The sequence below is a fragment of the Eptesicus fuscus genome, chromosome 2, assembly GCF_027574615.1.
Source record: "Eptesicus fuscus isolate TK198812 chromosome 2, DD_ASM_mEF_20220401, whole genome shotgun sequence".
In the NCBI taxonomy this organism is placed as follows: domain Eukaryota; kingdom Metazoa; phylum Chordata; class Mammalia; order Chiroptera; family Vespertilionidae; genus Eptesicus; species Eptesicus fuscus.
Genome location: NC_072474.1, coordinates 74586442 through 74607199, shown reverse-complemented (window position 1 = coordinate 74607199; position 20758 = coordinate 74586442). Strand labels below are relative to the sequence as shown.

At 41.5% G+C, this 20758-nt stretch overlaps 1 protein-coding gene and 1 non-coding gene across 7 annotated transcripts; both read right to left on the bottom strand.

The window, feature by feature from the left end:
- Window positions 1-1947: 1947 nt before the first annotated feature.
- LOC103303629 (UDP-glucuronosyltransferase 2B31-like) lies at window positions 1948-20718 on the bottom strand. 6 transcript variants are annotated; one of them, XM_054728614.1, is made up of 7 exons: window positions 20384-20718; window positions 20001-20035; window positions 16170-16318; window positions 6504-6635; window positions 4354-4441; window positions 3269-3488; window positions 1948-2251 (listed from the first exon to the last, which is right to left on the bottom strand). In XM_054728614.1, exons 1-7 carry the CDS (start codon window positions 20716-20718, stop codon window positions 1972-1974), a joined length of 1239 nt encoding a protein of 412 aa, XP_054584589.1. In that variant the 3' UTR covers window positions 1948-1971. The 6 variants fall into 6 exon arrangements, with proteins under 6 accessions (XP_054584589.1, XP_054584586.1, XP_054584585.1 ...); XM_054728611.1 differs by having other exon boundaries at window positions 16170-16314; window positions 19997-20718; XM_054728610.1 differs by having other exon boundaries at window positions 20001-20718.
- Window positions 5631-5759, bottom strand: LOC114229309 (small nucleolar RNA SNORA11). Its single transcript, XR_003615398.2, has one exon. It is a non-coding gene; the product is annotated as a small nucleolar RNA SNORA11 (small nucleolar RNA).
- Window positions 20719-20758: the final 40 nt, after the last annotated feature.

Below are 20758 nucleotides of genomic sequence, written 5' to 3'. Positions count from 1 at the left end.
GTATGAGTTGTCCTATATAATAAAAGGCTAATATGCAAATAGACCAAACAACCGAACAACAGGATGCTATGATGTGTGCTGAGCACCAGGGGGCGCGTGTGGAACATGGCGGGCATTGGCCACGGTGGGATGGTGGCACAGGTGAGCGGGGGCGCCAGACCAAGGCAGGGCGCCAGTTGCTATCATCGGGGCAAGTCTCTGGTGATTACTGATACTGAAAATTCTTTGCTCTCATGAGCCACCATCCCGCCCGGTGCTTGCACCTGCTGCTGGTGCCCAGCACTGGCCCTGATCGCTCAGCACTGTCAGTGGATGTCAGCAGCAGCTGCTGGCCCCAATTGCTTCTCAGGGCTTCTCTACCTCCCTCTGCTCCTGAGGGGCAATAGGGGCCAGCAGCCACCTCTCATACCTGCTGCCGACAATGGTTCTGCTTGCACCCGCTGCTGGCACCGGCCCCACTCCACCTGCTGTTGGCTCAGGCCCCAATCACTCTACACCATCAGCACGTGGGAGCAAGGTGGCAAGAGCAGGGCTGCCAGCAGAGAGGGGACTGGGGGCTGTGGTGGAAGGGGCCAGGTGGGGGCGGGGAGGATCGGCCAAGACCCGCCTCTGTGCTCACTGCAGCCTCGCAGCCCACATTTCCTTTCAAGGTGCACGAATTCATGCACTGGCCCCTAATATGAAATAATCATTATTTCAAACTGCCTTCAACAAACACATTGAATTGTTCACCATGTCTGTAAAGTAGCTAAGTGATTCTGTGCCTGGTTTTATAAGAAGTGGGCATATATATGTACACACATATTTGAAGAGAATGAAAATTCAATAAGTCCCTTTAGAGTATGGATTCTAGATTATCAAACTTATACTTGGAACCATATACCCATTATCAAAGACTAAAAGGAGAGTGAAAACAATCAGGTGAATCTTCTTAGGGGGCTGTGAGGTAAAGAGCATTAGCTACTAAAACCAAAGTCTATCATAAATAGCTCAGTTCACAATAGGAAGCAATTAGCTGTTGTTATATTTCTCAATCCACGTAAGTTTTGATGATAAATTAATTTAAACTGGTTGAAAGCAAATGACTTCCATGTCTTTAGATAAGAAGTGATGCTAATGATGCTGGATGTAAAGTAAAACAAAGGAGCACCGGTGGTCTCCTAAAAGAAAGTAGTAGGATGAATCATTTTGCATAATTCTAACTTTTGAATAGTTTCTTTAGCAAAAGATAAAACTACAGATTTTTCCACCAAAATAATCTTACCTAATAATAGACAAACATGTAAATTGACCATTCCTCTGCTACACCCACAGCCAATCAGGAGTGAGTATGCAAATTAACCCAACAAACATGGTGGATTGATTTGCATATGCAGGCATGGAACAGCTGGGCGGGGCAGGACACCTGCTATGATGGGGAGGGGGGAGGGGGGACCTAGGGAGCTACAGGAGCAGTGTTCCGTCTGGGAGTGAGGACTTGCTGGCTTCCCGGGCAGCCTGGGAGCAGGGACTTGGTGGCTCCTGGGCAGCCAGGAGTGAAGCCAGGGGAAGGAAGGCCTATTCTTGCATGGATCTTCATGCAACAGGCCTCTAGTATTAAAATATTCTGAGTATTTTCAAAATAATATTAATATGTAAAGAGACTACTTAATGTTTTTGTATTCATGTGTAATGTTTGAAACACAATTAAGATAATGTTTTGGTATAACTTTGCAATTAGAATAACAAATTTAAAAGTATATTTATATGGCTTTATTTTTGTTTTACTTTTTATAAGTATTTATGTTTGGCATGACATATTTATAACTCTTTATCAGGTAGTCACTTGAAAACAAATTTTGATCTGAGAAGCTAAATTGTGAAAAGTAAGGTTGTCACAGGAGGTAGTAACCCTTACATCGCAACTTCCTACTGGAATAAAGCGGAGGAGTCTTATCTAAGAGGCATATGAGCTTCAGGCCTCTGAAACAACTACTCTCTTTTATTCTTCTTTCCTGTTTTAAAAAGCTTCCGGCAACAAAACAGAACACATTTTGTGATGACAAATGTAGCAGTTGCCACACAGGCCAGCAGGAACCCTATCACATCCAAAGAGTGGTACTGGAACCAGCTGAGGTCATGGGCGGCTGGCCGAAGATGTTTGGCTCCTTTGTGGCGCATGACAAACTCGATCCAGAAGACCGCTCGATCCAGAGGCTTTACTGGCTGGTCATGATGAATTCTTGATAATTTCAAAGCACTCTCCTTATATCTAGAGGAGAAACACAAAGATACCAACATTGAAGAAAAGTTAATTTGCTTACCAGTAAGCCAATCATTCCCATTCAAAGTTTTGTTTTTTAATTAAAAATATTTTTATTTACTGATCAGCATGGCTAAGTGGTTGAGCCTTGACCCATTAACCAGGAGTTCACCATTGTATTCTGAGTCAGGGCACATGCCCAGGTTGCTGGCTCGATCCTCAGTGTGGGGTGTGCAAGAGGCAACCGAACAATGATTCTCTGTCATTATTGATGTTTCTATCTCTCTCTCCTCTCTCCCTTCCTTTCTGAAATCAATAAAAATATATTTAAACAATATACACAGAAAACATATGTTGTATGATTCTGTTATTATGAAATGTCCAGAAAGACTAATCTATAGAGACAGAAAGTTGATCAATGATTGCTTGGGTGAGGGAGATGGGAAGTGACTGCTAAGGCATATGATATGTCTTTTTGGGATGACAAAAATGCCCTAAATTTATACTATGGTGATAGTTTCATAGCTTTATAAGAATACTACATATATTTGAATTATGTAATTTTAACATGTGAATTTTATGGTATGTAAATACTATTTCATAAAATCTGTTTAAATGGTTATAATAAAATGAGGTATTCAGTGTAAAGATACTTATAGCTTCAGAAATTATAGGTATTGAATTTACTTAGGTAAAGAATTTATGATTTGTCTTCTAGTTCATCACTTGTCCTTTTATGTATTTTATAATATTTTTAAAAATGTGTCCATATAATTACCTACATAACTTTATATTATTGGAGGAGAAAATTGTTGCACTACATGGCTCCCCATTAAATACATGTGGTTAAAATACAACTTTGAAGTAAATTTGTGGTCGGAAAGAAAAGTAGATTAAGATGAGTTAAACTCATGTTAATGATGTCAAAATGAGCCTCTTAAAAATGGGATGAAACTAAGATATACTATTGACAAAATAATATACCTTATGTATAAATACTATCTATAAAAAACATGTGATACTTACGAAGGGTCATTAATGACAGTCTTCAATGCATTGAGCAAATCTGTACTTGAAATAGTGTTGAAGTCCAATCTGACAGCTGCTCCCTTGGTCTTCATGTGAGCAATGTTATCAGGTTGATCCGCAAACATAGGAAGGCCCACCATAGGGATCCCATGGTAGATCGCCTCATAGATGCCATTGGTTCCACCATGAGTTATAAAGGCTTTGGTTTTTGGATGGCCTAGGATTGGGTGAATTTCAGCAAGTTATGAATTATAAATCTTGGTAATAAAATGAGAGTTGTGCAATAAAGGCACTGACAGAGATAATGTATTTAGTAACAGGTTGATCTACACATCAGACTGTATTAAAATTTCTTTCAGAACTCATAGGAAGAGGCACCTAAGTCTGCTGGAGAGACAGTGAAGGCTTACATAGAAGATAGGTGTGTTTCTTTTGAATTGAAATGAATACAGGTTGCCAGTGGAAAAATGGAAAGAGAATACTCTGATTTAAAAAGTGTATGCAAAAAAAAAAAAATTGGTGGTGCATGTTGAAATATAGTCTCTTAAAAAAATAGTGAGGTCAGAGTGTAATATGTAGATGTCAAGACAGCAGACAATGGGATGGTGGTGGCACTAGAATCAGAGGAAGGAAAAGGTACACATTATAATGAAATATGTTATTACTTCAGAAAGAGATATTATTTTTTCCCAATGAATAATGGGGAGTCACTGATAATAAAAGAAGAGCTGATATTTTTCAGTGGCACCTATACACCCTTATTTTGGATTAAACGATTGGTGTAAGGAGAGTATTAGGAGGCAGAGTGACAATAGGGAAAGGGTTGAGATATTCTCTCTGAGAGGAATTACACATGAAATAAAGATCTTTTGTTTGTGGCCATAAGGAACATGGCTGTGTAACATAAGATGCCAACTGTTATAGCTTATCCTTTCCCCCTAGGACTGGGAAAGAAATATTGGGAAGTTCATTTTTATTTTTGAGGTTTTCAATAAGAAATGTCCAATACATTTCTATCTAAGTGAACTGTTTTATCATTCTGGTTGACTTGATTCTGATTTCAGGATTTTCCAGAATCTTACCAAGAAGGTCATTCTGGGGGATCCATTTATAGAGCCGAGTATTTGGCCCTAAGGTATCTGGTTTTTTGCCATCATATCTCCATATAACCTGTTAGGGTCAAGAAAGTAATGTGTCACTTGAGTCAAGCTGCAGAGTTATATCATGTTAGAAATCTAAATTGGTTGAGACATCTAGTTAAACCCCTGACATATTACAGGTAAGGGGATGAAGACAAGACATGTTGATAATGAGAACCAATAAAACACTGATGTAAGAGGCATAGGTACTCATATTTTGGGTTACTTATTTTTATATTCAGTCAGGTACGAATGCAATCATGATGTTTCACACTTTGGGGTTAGACAAATGAGATGATCAATGTCCAATTCAAGCATATAAAAATTTTTAGGTAGTCATATAATTGCAGTGCAAAACACAACAAATTAATAGTCTGCACATTTATTTTATTTATTATTCTAGCTCTCATCATCCAGATTTAATGTCAACCTTTTTATTTCTTTTTGAATGATGGGGAAGTGGTTTACTTATATTCACTAATTTCATAAATTTTCTTTGAGTTTTACATCATTTGCTTTACAAAATCAATGCAATCAGCTATTTATGAGAATTAAATCATTCTGATATTTAACAGTTTATTAGTAATAATAAATAATGTCTGCTTCATGAGTATGTTTAGCATTTTTTACTTTTCTACTTATTAATCACCACTTCCAAGTGGTAATTTTTACCCAAATCCAGTATTATCATTCTAGCTAGGGTTGAAAATTTTCTTAAAATGTAGAAAAGAAAAGCCATGGGCACTTTATAAATAATAGTTTACCTGTTGAAAAGATCACATATGATTATGATGGTAAATTTAATTCATCTGACTGTTAAAATTTCAAAACATGCTACAATTCACTGGCAGCATTAATTAATATGCTTAATTAATTATAAATAGGCAAGCAATTTATAAGTCCACCAGTGAACTGGATTCTAGTTTATAAGTGGTTAATATCTTTTTGCTATGTGAGTGTTCAAGTTACTTCAAGTTCTCAGCAAATTTGCATGGGTGATAAGGAGGAAGCTACATTAGTTAGAGAACTAAAAGTAGTTCACAATTATCCAGAGACTTCAAGCATATTATGTATTAGAATAATTCATTACTATAATTTATGGAGAAGGAAGAGCATCTGAAACTGTCCCATGCTAGGCTTGCTTCTGGTTGACTCTTTTGTATCTCCTCTTCCTCCTCCTTGTATTTCATCAAAAGTTATTATTATTATTGTTTTTTTTTTAATATAGGGTGTAATGTCACAGGAAGGTCATGGTATCCTGCCACCTGTGAGGAGTAAGCCCAAGTTGCTGTTGGATGTGTGATACACAGAGGAGCCATTATTCAGGCACTCTGCTCTCTCCACATCCACCAGAAGTTATTCTGTTGGGTTGTTTTGGGGCCACATATTATAAAACACTGGGTCATCTTGAGGGCTGGACCCATCTCCACCCTTTCTCTTATGTCTTCCTCCTTCAGAATTTAGCTGGGCCCAGCCCACTAGGGAGGTTCTCTTTCCTTTTTTACAGGCTATTTTTCTCTTTCTCTAAATCATTGTGGCTGGCTTAGGTACCTGGATGCAGCTTGGTGAGCCCTGAATATCCTTACTCTGAATATCACCTTGCAACACTGTATAGGCGTAATTCAAAATCCAGGGAAAGTAGGAGAGGCCTGGATTATTGGCAAGTCTAAATTGTATGATGCCTTTCAGACTGTTATCATTCCCCGTTTAATGTTAAAATTTAAGTCCATTCTGAGAACATTGGTAGTGTGTATAGTACTCTAGGAATCCTGCAAGGAAATGAAGCAAATGACAGGATAGGATTTGGTGATATCTGGTCCTGCCCTATAATACTATTATCAAACCAAACTTCACATTGTCGTTTCAAAATATATTCCTTTGTGACCAGAATATTAATGCCAAAGTTATTGTCTATCAAAAATACCCTCTATACTACTTTAGCACCTGACATGTGTATTTTGTTTTTCAAATTGTTATCTGAGATAATTGAAGCTATCCTAATACTTTACCTTTCATGTAGACATTTCTTAATCAGACCCTTTACAGAGTTTAACACACTCATTGGTTTTCTGCTCTAAGGGAGTTTATCTAACCTTTTGAGGAAGCTGGGCAAGGGCTGATGCAATCACATTGGCTCTTTCTTCTGTCATGTTAGTGACCATCGACCCCAGGGAAAACACCACAATACCATTTTCTCCAGAGCTCTGGGCAAACTCTTCCATTTCCTGTGAAGGAAGAATTTTTTTTCCATTACAAAAGACAGTAGCATAGTGAACACTATTGAAAGGATTGTTATAAACAGCCAAAGAGAAAATTAAGTATTATAAGGAATTATTAGTGTAGTTCTTGTTACTTTAAATTGTGTTAAAATACATATAATATACTTACCATATTAACCATTTCTAAGTGTACAGTTCAGTAGTATAAATATATATTCTTATTGTTGTATAACCCATCTCCTGAACTTTTTCATCATGTAAATTTTTACTGTATATTTCTTAAGCTGTAATTCTCCATTTCCCATTTTAACAGTCCCTGGCAACTATCATTCTTCTTTCTGCGTCTATGCATTTGAGTAGTCTAAATCCCTTACATAAGTGGAATCATGCAGTATTTGTCTTTTTGTCTGTGGCCTATTTAAGCAAAATGTCCTTAAGATTCATCTATGTTATAGCAGGTGTTAGAATTTTCTTCAATTTTAAGGCTTAGTAATGTTCATCTGCAGATAACCTGAGCCACCAGAAAGACAACAAGTGGGCCATAGAGCAAATTAATCCTGAAATATTGCAGGAGGTAAAAATCACAAAACTGATACTTTCATTTTTTTCAGGGACATCATGAGAAGGCAGGGTTCTTTGAAAAAGACAATGCTTGGAAAAATAGAAGGCAGCAGGAAGGAGGATGATCAAATATGAGATGGATTGACTCCATAAAAGAAGCCAAGCCATTAGTCTAAAAGAGTTGAGAGGGCTGTTAAAAGTAGGATTTTGTGGACATCACTCATTCATAAGGTCCTCAGAAGTCAGAGCTGACTCATAGCACATAACACATAATACACCATTTGTGTATTGATTATTGATTTATCTATCAACTAGATGCCCAGTGCACAACATTCATTCATGGGTAGGGTCCCTAGGCCTGGCAGGTGATCAGGGCTGATCAGGGCCTTTCAACTGCCTGTCGGGCCTTCCTTCATTCTGCGCTGCCACCTGGGGGTCAGCACACATCATAGCGAGCGATCAAACTCTCAGTCAAACTCTGGAGGGGACACTTTACATATTAGACGTTTGTTAGGTAATTTTAGATTTCAAAGGGCCAGGCCGTTCATATGCAAAAGCCTCTGTGCACAGCTTGGATGGGGTGGGGTCTCAAGGAATCAGTAGGCTGGCGCAAACACCTATAACTAACCCTCAGCCCTGCCCTAAGAGATCCCTGGGTCTCAGTGACCCTCAGTAATCTCTACAAGGACCTCTGAGAGAAAGGCGCCCTCCAGTTCCACCCAAAGCCAGACAGTCCAGTTTCTCCCCGTATGAGTCTGGGTCCCCAGAGTCTCACCTGAAACTGGAGTTCAGAGCAGTCGGGAGCTTATGTCTCCCTCCTGATTGAAAAAGACAGCTGAGTACTCAGTTGCCAGCCCTTTCCGTGAGCGCACATGCCTCAGTACCTCTGCAGTTTACTTCCGCACCTCCTCTGAGTCTCAGTGTGCTTTTCTCTTTCCTTCTAGTTGTAGAATTCAGTGTAGAATTTCCACTCAGCCAGCCTTCCTGTGGTTCTGGATGAGGTCCATTTTGTCTTTTAGTTGTAGTTTTGAAGTGGTTGTGCGAGTCAGCAATTTCACGTGTTTAGCTATGCCGCCATCTTGGTTTCTCCTGATTTTATCTTTTGACTCATGTGAATAGTGTTATGAATATGATTTTAATGTCACTGTTTTGAAATATACCCAGAAGTTCTATTGCTAGATCCGATGGTAATTGTTTTTATTTTTTTGAGGAAACTCCATTCTCTTATTATCAGTGGTTGTTTTGAAGAGACCTAATTCCTTAGTTCCTTCAAATATACAATTGATGATCTTGAATTCCCTTATTACATATTCTTGTGCAAATGTGTGTGTATGTGTGTATAAGGAAGAACTGAAATAGAGCCAGTACACAGTATTGAAGGGGAAATGCTTTTAGAGACTCTTCATTTATAATGTTACTAGAGGCCCGGTGCATGAAATTCATGCAAGGGGGGGTGTCCCTCAGCCCAGCCTGCACCCTCTCCAATCTGGGACCCCTCGAAGGATGTCCGACTGCCCATTTAGACCCCATCCCGGTGGACCCCATCGCTCTCACAATTCAGGACTGCTGGCTCCCAACTGCTCGCCTGCCTGCCTTCCTGATTGCCCCTAACCACTTCTGCCTGCCAGCCTGATCACCCCCTAACCACTCCCCTGCCAGCCTGATTGATGCCTAACTGCTCCCCTGCCAGCCTGTTTGCCCCCAACTTCCCTCCTCTGCCGGCCTGGTCACCCCTAACTGCCTTCCCCTGCAGGGTTGATTGCTCCCAACTGCCCTCCCTTGCAGGCCTGGTCCCTCCCAATTGCCCTCCCCTGCTTTCCTGATCGCCCACAACTGCCCACCCTTGCACGCCTGGTCCCTCCCAACTGCCCTCTCCTGCTGGCCATCTTGTGGTGGTCATCTTGTGTCCACATGGGGGCAAGATCTTTGACCACATGGGGGCAGCCATCTTGTATGTTGGAGTGATGGTCAATCTGCATATTACTCTTTTATTAGATAGGATTTGTTTCAGGTGTGCAACATAGTAATTTGACATTTATATACTTTACTATGTAATAAGTTTAGTAACCATCTCAGTGCACAAAGTTATGATAAGTATTATTGACTGTATTCCTTATGCTGTACATTAAATTCCTGTGATTCATTTATTTTATAACTAGAAGTATGTACCTGTTATTCCTCTTCCCCTTTTGCCCCATTCCCAACCCCCTCCTCCTCTCCCTCTGGCAATCATCTATATATACAAAAGGCTAATCTGCTAAGTGTCCAACAATGCCCAGCTTCCTCTCCCTAGAGACTAGCCTCCTTGTAGTTTCTTCAGCCCAGGAACATGACTTGCTTTATAGCCAGGTGGAAACATTTCATACATGCCTCATCTCATTTGATCCTCACAGAAGTCCTGGAGTAGGTAGATAGGAGACTCGGTGGAATCCTGTTTTCTTTTCATTAGGCGGAAAACAGAGATTTAGAAAGCTTAGAAACTTGACCCAACTGAAAAGAAGTAAGAAATGGTGGGACTTGAAAATGACTTCAGGTTTTCTCACTGTGCAGAATATAGTCAAACACTGCTGCAGTTACATATTTTACCCTTTGTTCTCCCTGCATGATCTACAATAATAATCTGCTTCATGTTGATATTTACTGCTGTGTTGCTGACAATTACCTGAAAGACAAGTTGGGGTGGCTTCACTAGGCTGGAAAAAGTTTAGGTACATCAGAAAGAAGGTCTAATTAAGGAAGTTTATTCTCTCTATATAAAAGGCTAAGTTGAATCACGCATGCCCGATACATATAAAGCTCTTGCTGTGCCAATCGCACTCATGTGTTTCTATCTGTCATTGTTGATCGTGAATTTGGTTGAAACTTCTGATATAAAGGGTGAATAATGATATTAAAATATTTCTTCTAATTAATATCCTTACAATGTGCACAAATTTGTGCACTAGGCTACTTGTTAATATAATTTGTACCTATATGTCTGTTTCTGTTTGTTTATTTTTTTATTTTTAGATTATACATTTAAGTAAAATCATATAGTATTTGTCTTTTCTTCTTGATTTATTTAACTTAACATAATACCCTCTAGGTCCTTCCATGTTGTTGCATTTAGCAAGATGTGATCCTTTGATATTGGTGAGTAATTTTTCATGGTGTGTGCAGACCACGTGGATTTTACCCATTTATCTATTGATGGACACCAAGGTTGCTTCCATATCTTGGCTATTGTAGTTAATGCTGTAATGAACATGGGAGTGTATATATCTTTTCAAATTATTGTTTTTGTTTACCTCTGGTAAATACCCAGAAGTGGAATTGCTGGGTTGTATACTAGTCTATTTTTAATTTTTTGAGGAATCTCCATACTGTTTTCCATAGTGGCTCCACCAATTTACAAACTTGCTCCATGCACAGGAGTTTCCTTTTCTCTACCTTCTTGACAACACTTTTTATTTGTTGAATGATTTCTGGATATTTACTTTGTTTTCTGCTACTTTACTTACTTCATTTATCAGTTCTAGTAGTTTTTGTGTGGAATCTTTAGGGTTCTCTATATACTAGTACAGTATCATGTCACCTGCAAATGGTGACAGTTATACTTCTTCATCTACACTAATAAAAGATTAAGATGCAAATTGACCATACCTTCACGACACCTACCACCCAATCAGGAGTGAGTATGCAAATTAACCCAACAAAGATGACAGGTTAATTTGCATATGCAGGCTCCGAGTGGCAGGGGGCATGGCGGGACGCTTGTGTCATCGCCATGGTGATGATGCAGGTGTTCTGCACTGCCCCAGCCACTCTGGGCCCCTGGGCAGCATGGAAAGGTGGAAAGGTGGCTCCGGGCCAGAGCGAAGGCAGTGCTGGCAACCAGGGGAAGGAAGGCCCATTCTTGCATGAATCTTCATGCATTAGGCCTCTAGTTTCCAATATAAATGCCCTTTATTTCTATTTCTTCTGTGATTGCTGTGTCTAGGACTTCCAATACTTAATTGAATAAAGGTGGAAATAGTGGGCATCACTGTGTGGTTGTTTTTATTTTTATCATAGAAGAAAAGCTTTTAGCTTTTCACCATTAAATATGATATTAGCTGTGGATTTTATTGGGCAAATATGGTCTTTATTTTGTTGATGTATGTTCTCTCAGTTCCCACTTTGGTGAGAGTTTTTATCAAGAAAGGTGCTGGATTTGTCAAATACTATTTTCTTCTGTATCTATTGAGAAGATCATATGATTTTTATCATTGGTTTTGCTGATGTTGTCTATCACATTGATTTTTGTGTGTGGATATGGAATTATCCTTGCATTGCTAGAATACATTCCACTTGAGCATGATGTATAATCCTTTAACATATTGTTGAATTCAGTTTGCTAATATTTTGTTGAAAATATTCACATCTATTTTATCAGAGATATTTACTTTCTTGTGATTTTTGGTATTGTCTTTGTCTGGTTTTGGTATCAGGATACTGCTGACTGCTTTCATAGAATGAGTTTGGGAGTGTTATTTCCTTTTCAATATTTCTGGAATAATTTGAGAAGGATAGGTATTTATTGTTTGGTAGAATTAAATGTTCAGTAGAATTTACTTGTGAAATCATCTGGTCCTGAACTTTTATTTACTGGGAGTTGTTGTTTTTTTTAACTACTATTTCAATTTTCTTGCTAGTAATTGATATGTTCAGTTTTTATGCTTCTTCAAGGTTCATTCACTGAAGGTTGTATGTTTCTTGTATAGCTCTTTTTCTGGAGACTTCTTCTATTCTTCCATTTGGGGCCTGTTCCTTTGCCTCCCTATATTTGCTGCCTCTTTGTGTTTGTTTCTGTGTATTAGATAAATTTGCTTTGACTCCCAGTCTTCTGTATTTCCTCATTTGTTTTACTTTCTGTGTTTATTTCTAAGAACTAGATGAAACAGCCACCTCTCCTGAACCTGATGGAGTGGGTTTGTGTAGGAATGATCTTTGTGTAGTCTGTGTGTGTTGCATGGCTTCAGCAGGCTGGCTGGAATTGAAGTGGTTTCTTGAGGTACCAGGGGTTCTCTGGCATGCAGGCTAGCCACAGTTGAGGCAAACATGGGACAATTTTCTCAGGGTACTCAGCACTAGGGCACCCTGGTAGGCTGATTGGCTGGGTTTGGAGCAGCCAGTGGTATATGGCTGCAGCACTGCCATGGCAGTTTGTCTGTCTGAGCCTGGGGTGGGTGTGGGGTGAGTGGCCTAGTGCACGCTATGTTGGCCTTGCAGGTGAGCTACAGCACTTGAATTGAATTCCTGCCCATGCTTTCTTGTGGAAAGAGAACGTAAACATTGGCACTCACAGGCACCTCAAATCCCAAAGAGTTTCCACTATGCATGGAGAGGCTCCCTGTTTCTCAATCTTCTCTATGCAGTCTCTCTCTCATTTGTTGTGCAGAAGCTGTTCAGTCAACCCTCAGCTGTTTTCCAGGAGGAAATGCTCTTCATGTAGGTGTATATTCTGAGTGTTCATGGGAAGGTGTCAGTTCAGGGTCTTCCTATGTTGAAATCTTGGACCTTTTTCCCTAAATCACTTCTTACATGCTGGAGAATTACTATAATTCATGAGTCTGGTATTATTGTCCAGAATATCCATGAAATAACCTTAAGAGTTCTATTTATAATCCAGAATTATCCTTAGTTACTTATCTGAGAGTCCATGTTTCTGACATGTTTGTGTATGACACCTTTTGCTCTGAAATCATATTGTAAAATGGAAGTTCTAGTAGAATATGCTACGTGTACCTGACTGTGAGGGGCCCTCATCATCACCTCTCTGAATCTCCCAGGGAGCACCTGCCCCACAGTGGGAGAGGTACAACTGGGCTCTCTGCACCAAAGATCTGGTCACCCTCTTGAGTAACTCACTTTGATGTATTTAAAGTTGCTGTGGCGAAGTCATGTTCAGAATTTTTTCAGAATTCTGTTGTGGTCCCCGATTTTTTATCAGTTTTCAAATTTTACTACTTTCAGTACTATAAAAATTCCTGATTACTCAGTGTACTTTCTAGCTCCCACCCCAAAATGTGTAAGGAGCCAAAATTTCATATCTGGTCCAAACTTCACACTCTTCTATCCACCCCCACAACCCTCTATTGATTTTTCTGTTTTAAATAGTTTAGTTGTTTTTTTTTTCTGAAAAATAAAGACCTTACCATTCTAACGTAAAAAAAGTTTACTTTCTCATTCTAATAATTGCTTCAAGATTTTGTTTAAGAAAATTGACATATCATTGAAATATAACATTCTGTAAGTTTAAGATGTATAGTGTGTTGAATTGATTCATTTATATATTATAATATGACTAAGGGCCCCATGTACGAATTCATGCACATTGAAATTAACTATGGGACATGAGGCTTTGGTGGGCACAGGGGCGGATCTCAGTCCGTCCTCCACTTTCCCGCCCAGACCCTCCTACCATGGCCCGGTTCCCTATCTGCAGGCAACCTTGCTCCTGCCAATGCCACTCCAATGCACGGACTGTGCCAACAGCAGTTGCAAGTGGGGCTGTCGCTGGCAGCGGGTGCAAGAGGTGGCAGCTGGACTGGATTGCCCCTCAGAAGTAGGGGGAGATGGAGAATCCCTCAGGGACGATTGATGCCGGCAGCAGCTGCTTGCACCTGCGGGGGGGCACGAGCGATTGGGACCGGTGGAGGTCACCATCAGTGGGTGGAGGTGGTGGCTCTGGCGCTGGCTGCAAGTGCAAGCAGCAGGTGAGAGTGGGGCAGGTGCTGGCAGCAGGTGTGAGCACCCAGTGGGACATTGGCGTGTGGGAGCAAAAAATTTTCAGTAACCACCAGAGTCTAGCCCCGATGACAGTGACTGGCACCCCTCCTTGGTCTGGTGTCCCCGCTCACTGGTTTCATAAATCCCGCCACAGTCTATGCCCACCATGTTCCTCGCTCTGCCGCCTGTGTCCAATGCCCGCCATGTTCCATGCGTGCCCCCTGGTGGTCAGTGCACATCATAGCGAGTGCTTGTTTGGTTGTTTGGTTGTTCTGCTGTTTGGTCTGTTTGCATATTAGGATTTTATATATATAGACTAGAGGCCTGGTGCACGTAATTCGTACATGGGGTGGGGTCCCTCAGCCTGGCCTACACCCTCTCCAATCTGGGACCTCTCAGGGATTGCTGACTGATGGTATAAACTGGCAGGAGGACATCCCTTTCATAATCTGGGACTGCTGGCTCCTAACTGCTTGTCTGTCTGCTTGTCTGATCACCCCTAACCACTCTGCCTGCTGGCCTGATGCCTCTAACTACTCCCTTGCTGTCGTGAATGCCCCCTAACTATTCCCCTGCTGGCCTGATCACCCCCTAACTGCTCTCCTGCAGGTGTGATAGCCCCTAACTGCCCTCCCCTGCCAGCCAGATTGCCCCTAACTACCTTTGCCTCGGCCCCAGCCACCATGGCTTTGTCCTGGAAGGACATCTGAAAGATGTCTGGTCTAATTAGCATATTACCTTTTAATTTGTATAGAATACTACCTAACATTAGTGACACCTCTATTAGGTCACATAATTATATTTTTATGTGTGAGGTGAGAACATTTAATATCTAGTCTCTAGAAATTTTCAAGTATATAAAGAATATTGTTGGCTATAATCACTATATGTCCTGAACTTAATCATCTTTGAGTTGCAAGTCTGTACCCTTGACCAATTTCTAACCCACTAATCTCTCTTTCACCAGTCCATGGTAATCACCATTGTACTTCTGTATCTAGTGCGTTTGCCATTTTAAGATTTTACATACAAGTGATATCCTATATTATTTCTTTTTCAGTGTGCTTTATGTCACTTAACATAAATATCTATGTTGTCCTAAATGGTATGATTTCCTCATTTCTTATGGCTAAATAATATTTTATTGTGTGTGTGTGTGTGTGTGTGTGTGTGTGTGTGTGTATTTCACATCTCTTAAGTTGTTTCCATTTATAGGCTCTTGTTTATAATGGTGCAATAAACAGAATTATGCATATATATTTTTTTATATTCTATTTTTCTTACTTTTAGAAGCAGACCCTGAAGTGGATTTGTGGATCATATGGCAGCTCTATTTAACTTCTTAAAAAATCTCCATACTGTTTTTCATAGTGCTTGCACCGGTTTTACATTCCCACCAACAGTGCACAAGATTCCATTATCTTGTAGATCACCAAGTTTCCTTAGCACAGTTATTTTGACTTTTTTATTGGGTAAATCATATATCTCCATGTCTGTATTTATTTGCTGGAGGATTGTTGTACAATTTGGTGACCTAATGTTTCCTTGATTTTTTATGTACTTTGGAATTTTGCATTGCTGTTTTTGTATTTGAATTAGCAATCACCCACTTATGTTTACTATTTTCACAGTAGAAATACTTTTGTTTGTGGATGGATAACAAATTTTGTTGTTGAAGGAGGACAATAACAAGGGATGTCTCATGCTAACTTATACCAGATTGCTATTGTCATTCCTGAGGTATTAGGATTCACTCCTATGGGATGCTCTCCAGCATTATTGTAGCATTTTGCTTTTCCTTTATTATAAAACTTTTCAAACTGTTTTTATTACTTGCTTATATGATCTCTTTCCAAGTAAAACATCTGGTGTGTGGGAGCAAAAATGGTATCTACACCGCTCCTTTGTATATCAACCCCTTATCCTTGCACTGTGCTAGTCACTTTAAAATTAGTTTTTGAATTAATGGCTTACATTTTTTATATGTTGAATAATGAAGGCCTTAATTTAACTGACCCTATTTTCAAAGTCTCCCAAGTATAGTTCTTTATTTTGTAATGATAGTGACATTCAAATTCTTGAAATAGTATAAAATATATGAGTTTCTAATTGTCAGGTCACTTTACCCATATTCCCATATCTCTCTGAGTATGATTAGTCCTTCTGAATGAGGAACACAGAATCATTCCCACTGAAAATGCAAAGCAGAACAAACAGGAATAGTTTTACCTTAGGCAGAGGCTTAGCAGGTTTGCAGTGGAGGCCTCCAACAAATTCAAAATTTGGCAAGAGTGGGTGAGGGAATTCAAAATCCCAATAGGTTCGAATAAGCCACATTTCAGCTTTCCCCATTAACTCAAATAATGTAGTGGGTCTTCCTGAAAGAGAAAAAGAAAAAAAAAAGTAGAGAAAATAAGAATATTGTAATGTGAATATACCATTTTGTTTTCTTAAAAAAAAAAAAGCTTGGAATAATGAAGCCATAGATGTTTAAAATATCTCTGGTTTGATAGTGCAAACATCTATATATATAAAAGCCTAAGCGACCATTATGACCTGTTGGTCAACCGAAAAAATGGTTGACTGGTCCCTATGATGCGCACTGACTACCATGGGTCAGATGCTCAATAAAGGAGTTGCCCCCTGGTGGTCAGTGCACTCCCTCAGCCAACCTCCCATGGTTGGCCAACCTACCACAGTCCATCCCCTCGGCTGGCCAGATGGTCAGTCTTCTCCCACAGCCAACCTCCTGTGGTTCCTTCCCTCAGCCAGCCAGTCCCGATCAGTCCTGATCTTTGACCAGACCAAGGGACCCCACCCATGCACAAATTAGTGCACCAGGCCTCTAGGATTTATATAATATACTCTAGTGCAGTGGTCAGCAAACTGTGACTCGTGAACCACATGTGGCTCTTTGGCCCCTTGAGTTTTTAGCAAAGGCCAGCTTAGGAGTTCTCTAATTAAGTTAATAACAATGTACCTACCTATATAGTTGAAGTTTAAAAAATTTGGCTCTCAAAAAAAAATTTCAATTGTTGTACTGTTGATATTTGGTTCTATTGACTTATGAGTTTGCCGACTACTGCTCTAGTATATATATAATATACACTCATTTTGTCTTTAATGAATTTTCATGCACTGGTCTGGCATCCTTCAGCCAAGCCTGCCCCCTCTCACAGTCCTGGAGCCCTCAGGGGCAGGAGGCGACCCAGCGATCAGAGGAAGGTGATGCTCCATCACACCTCTGCTGCTGCCACTGCCGGCAGTGCAAACCTTGGCTTGTCCTGGTTACCTGAGCCTCGGGCAGCCCTGGGAAGCTGGGCAGCTGCCCTCGAGGCTTGCCTGAGCCTTACGCCAGCCCTGGGCGGCTGGGGGGCTGAGAAGACTGGGGATTCTGAAGGCAGTTGTGCAAAGTGGCTGGGGCTGCCTGGGGGCCCTGGCGGGGCTGAGGGCACTGGTCGCAACCATCATTGAAGGCATAGCAGTCAATTAGCATATACACTCCTTACTGGTTGTGGGTGCCACCATCATTGAGGGTGGGACAGTCAATTAGCATATTCCCTCCTTACTGGTTGTGGGTGCCACTATCTTTGAGGGCGGGACAGTTAATTAGCATATTCCCTCCTTACTGGTTGTGGGTGCCACCATCTTTGAGGGTGGGACAGTCAATTAGCATATTCCCTCCTTACTGGTTGTGGGTGCCACCATCTTTGAGGGAGGGCAGTCAATTAGCATATTCCTTCTTTATTGGCTGTGGGCACCACCATCTTTGCAATGGCATGAGGGTAAATTAGCATATTTCCTCTTTATTAGATAGGATGTTTTATATCATGATTTTCATAAGTATTAACAATATATAGAAAATTTAACAGTTTTTCTTCTCTAACATCACATCAGGACATTCACAATCATAGAAAATGGTTAAACCTAAACCACTATAGAATTAAAAATGCATTTGTTTACTCTGTAAAGCTGCAGAAGTAATAGATGCAAATGTAAACAATGATTTCAATTCCTCAATCAATTAAATCTATCATATCCATGGAAACATTTTTCCCTGGATTATTTAGTCTAGTTTCTGCAATTTAGAAAGCTATTTTTCCCTTTATCTTATATTTCCCAAAAACTGAGGTTTTGACAGTATGGCTCAATTCCTGGTACTATAATTACATTTGGTTCAATTTAGGAGCCTAGTAATACTTGTGCACTAAGAAAAACATTTACATATAACAGCTGCAATATTTTCATAGAGTATGGTAATAGATGTGCTCACTCTTAATTTTGACTCATTTTGTCTTTAATGAAGGGAGAATTTTCACAAAATGTAGTTTACTAACTTACATGTCCACCCATCAACAAAAATTTTAGCATTTAAGCAGATGAGTTGTAAGTGCTTAGTGAAGGAATGTGAAGTCATTAGAAACCTCAAATTATAGGTTCCTTAGTCTGGGACAGATCACTCTCTGTCTCTAGTATGAAAGAACCCTTCAGGTAATATGGTAAAATAGTTCAGTGTTTAAATCAAACTAAACTACACAAGAGGAAGCAATTCCTCAATGACTTTATAATTTAAGCATTTCCATAATATTTGTGAGAATGAAAGATCAGTTTATAAAGTTATTTTATCATCTTATCTAATAAAAGAGTACAAGACACAAGGTAGCTGCCCTCATGTGGTCAAAGATGGCTGTCCAGATGTGGACACAAGATGGCCTGCAGGGGAGGGCAGTTGTGGGCAGTTAGGGGTGACCAGGCTGGCAGAGGAGGGCAGTTGGGGGAGACCAGGCCAGCAGGGGAGGGCAGTTGTAGGGACCAAGACTGCAGGGGAGGGCATTTGGTGGGGGTACAGTGCAGGGGAGAGCAGTTGGGGGGACCAGGCCAGCAGTGGAGGACAGTTGGGGATCCCAGGCCTGCAGGGGAGGGCAGTGGGGGGACCAGGCCTGCAGGGGAGGGCAGTTGGAGGGGACCAGGCCTGCAGAGGAGGGTAGTTGTGGGTGATCAGGCCAGCAGGAGGGCAGTTAGGGGTGACTGAGTCGGCAGAGTAGGGAGTTGGGGGAGACCAGGTCTGCAGGGGATGGCAGTTGTGGGTGATCAGGCCAGCAGCGTGGGCAGTTAGGGGGGACCGGGCCAGCCGAGAAGGGCAGTTGGGGGAGACCAGGCCAGCATGGGAGGGCAGTTGTGGGGACCAAGACTGCAGGGGAGGGCATTTGGGGGGGTACAGTGCAGGGGAGAGCAGTTGGGGGGACCAGGCCAGCAGTGGAGGACAGTTGGGGGTCCCAGGCCTGCAGGGGAGGGCAGTGGGGGGACCAGGCCTGCAGGGGAGGGCAGTTGGAGGGGACCAGGCCTGCAGAGGAGGGTAGTTGTGGGTGATCAGGCCAGCAGGGAGGGCAGTTAAGGGTGACTGAGTCGGCAGAGTAGGGAAGTTGGGGGAGACCAGGTCTGCAGGGGATGGCAGTTGTGGGTGATCAGGCCAGCAGCGTGGGCAGTTAGGGGGGACCGGGCCAGCCGAGAAGGGCAGTTGGGGGAGACCAGGCCAGCAGGGGAGGGCTTTTGGGGGGACCAGGTCTACAAGGGAGGACAGTTGGGGGGTACCCAGGCCTGCAGGGGAGGGCAGTTGGGGCGGAACCAGGCCAGAAGGGGAGGGCAGTTAAGGGTGACTGGGCCAGCAGGGAGAGCAGTTGGGGGCAATCGGGCCAGCTGGGGAGCAGTTAGGCATTGATCAGGCTGGCAGAGGAGTGGTTATGGGTGATCAGGCTGGCAGGGAAAAGCAGTTAGGGGTAATCAGGCAGAAGCAGTCGAGTGGTTGGGTGCCAGTAGTCCTGATTGTGAGAGGGATGTCCAATCGCCCGTGGTCAGACATCCCTCAAAGGGTCACAGATTGGAGAGGGTGCAGGCTGGGCTGACGGGAACCACCCCCCCTCCATGCATGAATTTCGTGCACCGGGCCTCTATTTGTACTTATAAAAGACAAATTTCTCTGAATTAATATTTATACTAACCCACCTTTTAGAGCTCTAAGAAAGTTAGGTTATCATGATACCAAGTGAGGAAATGACTTACCTAGTGCTTTGCTGCAAAGCTGATCCCACTTCTCACTAAATGCTTGGAACCAGAAATCAAAATAAAGCACGTACATCATATTTTTTACTCGCTCCATGAATGTCATTTGATCACTTAATTCTGACAAGACAACAGGTACATAGGATGGAGGGAATGGAAGTCCTCCACTGTACCTTTCAATTGTATAGCCAACAGAGAAGCGGAGACTGTACACAAAAGGTATTTTAAGTAGCTCAGCCAGCAGCTCACCACAGGGTCCAGCGGGATCTGCAAGAACGACATCAAACCTTGATTCCTGTAGTTTGGTCATAAGTTTCTTGTTCAAAACTACATCTTTACAGAGTGTTTGAACAAAATCAGTATATTCCAAAATGATATCTTGCAGTAGTGAAAAATAAGTCCAAAATGTATATTTTGGCATATATGTCCACTTAGAGATCAGCCGCATGAAAAGATCCTCAAAATCATCTTTTGTTAAAGATGTAGGAAAAATCTCAAATTGAATAGCAGTTGGTTTATTGGGATCAACAAGAATTGAGGCTGAAGATGTCAGAACAGTCACTTCATGACCTCTCTGGACAAGTGCATCCAGGATTGTCTTCATGTTGATCCAATGGCTGTATTCTGTGGGCCACACCAGCACCTTCCCACAGCTCCCAGGGCTGAAGTGACAACTCAGCTGTAGCAGCAGCAGAACTGAAACCCACTTCCTAGGCATCCTGGAGGCACACAGGCTTCTTTTCAAATGGCTGATCCGA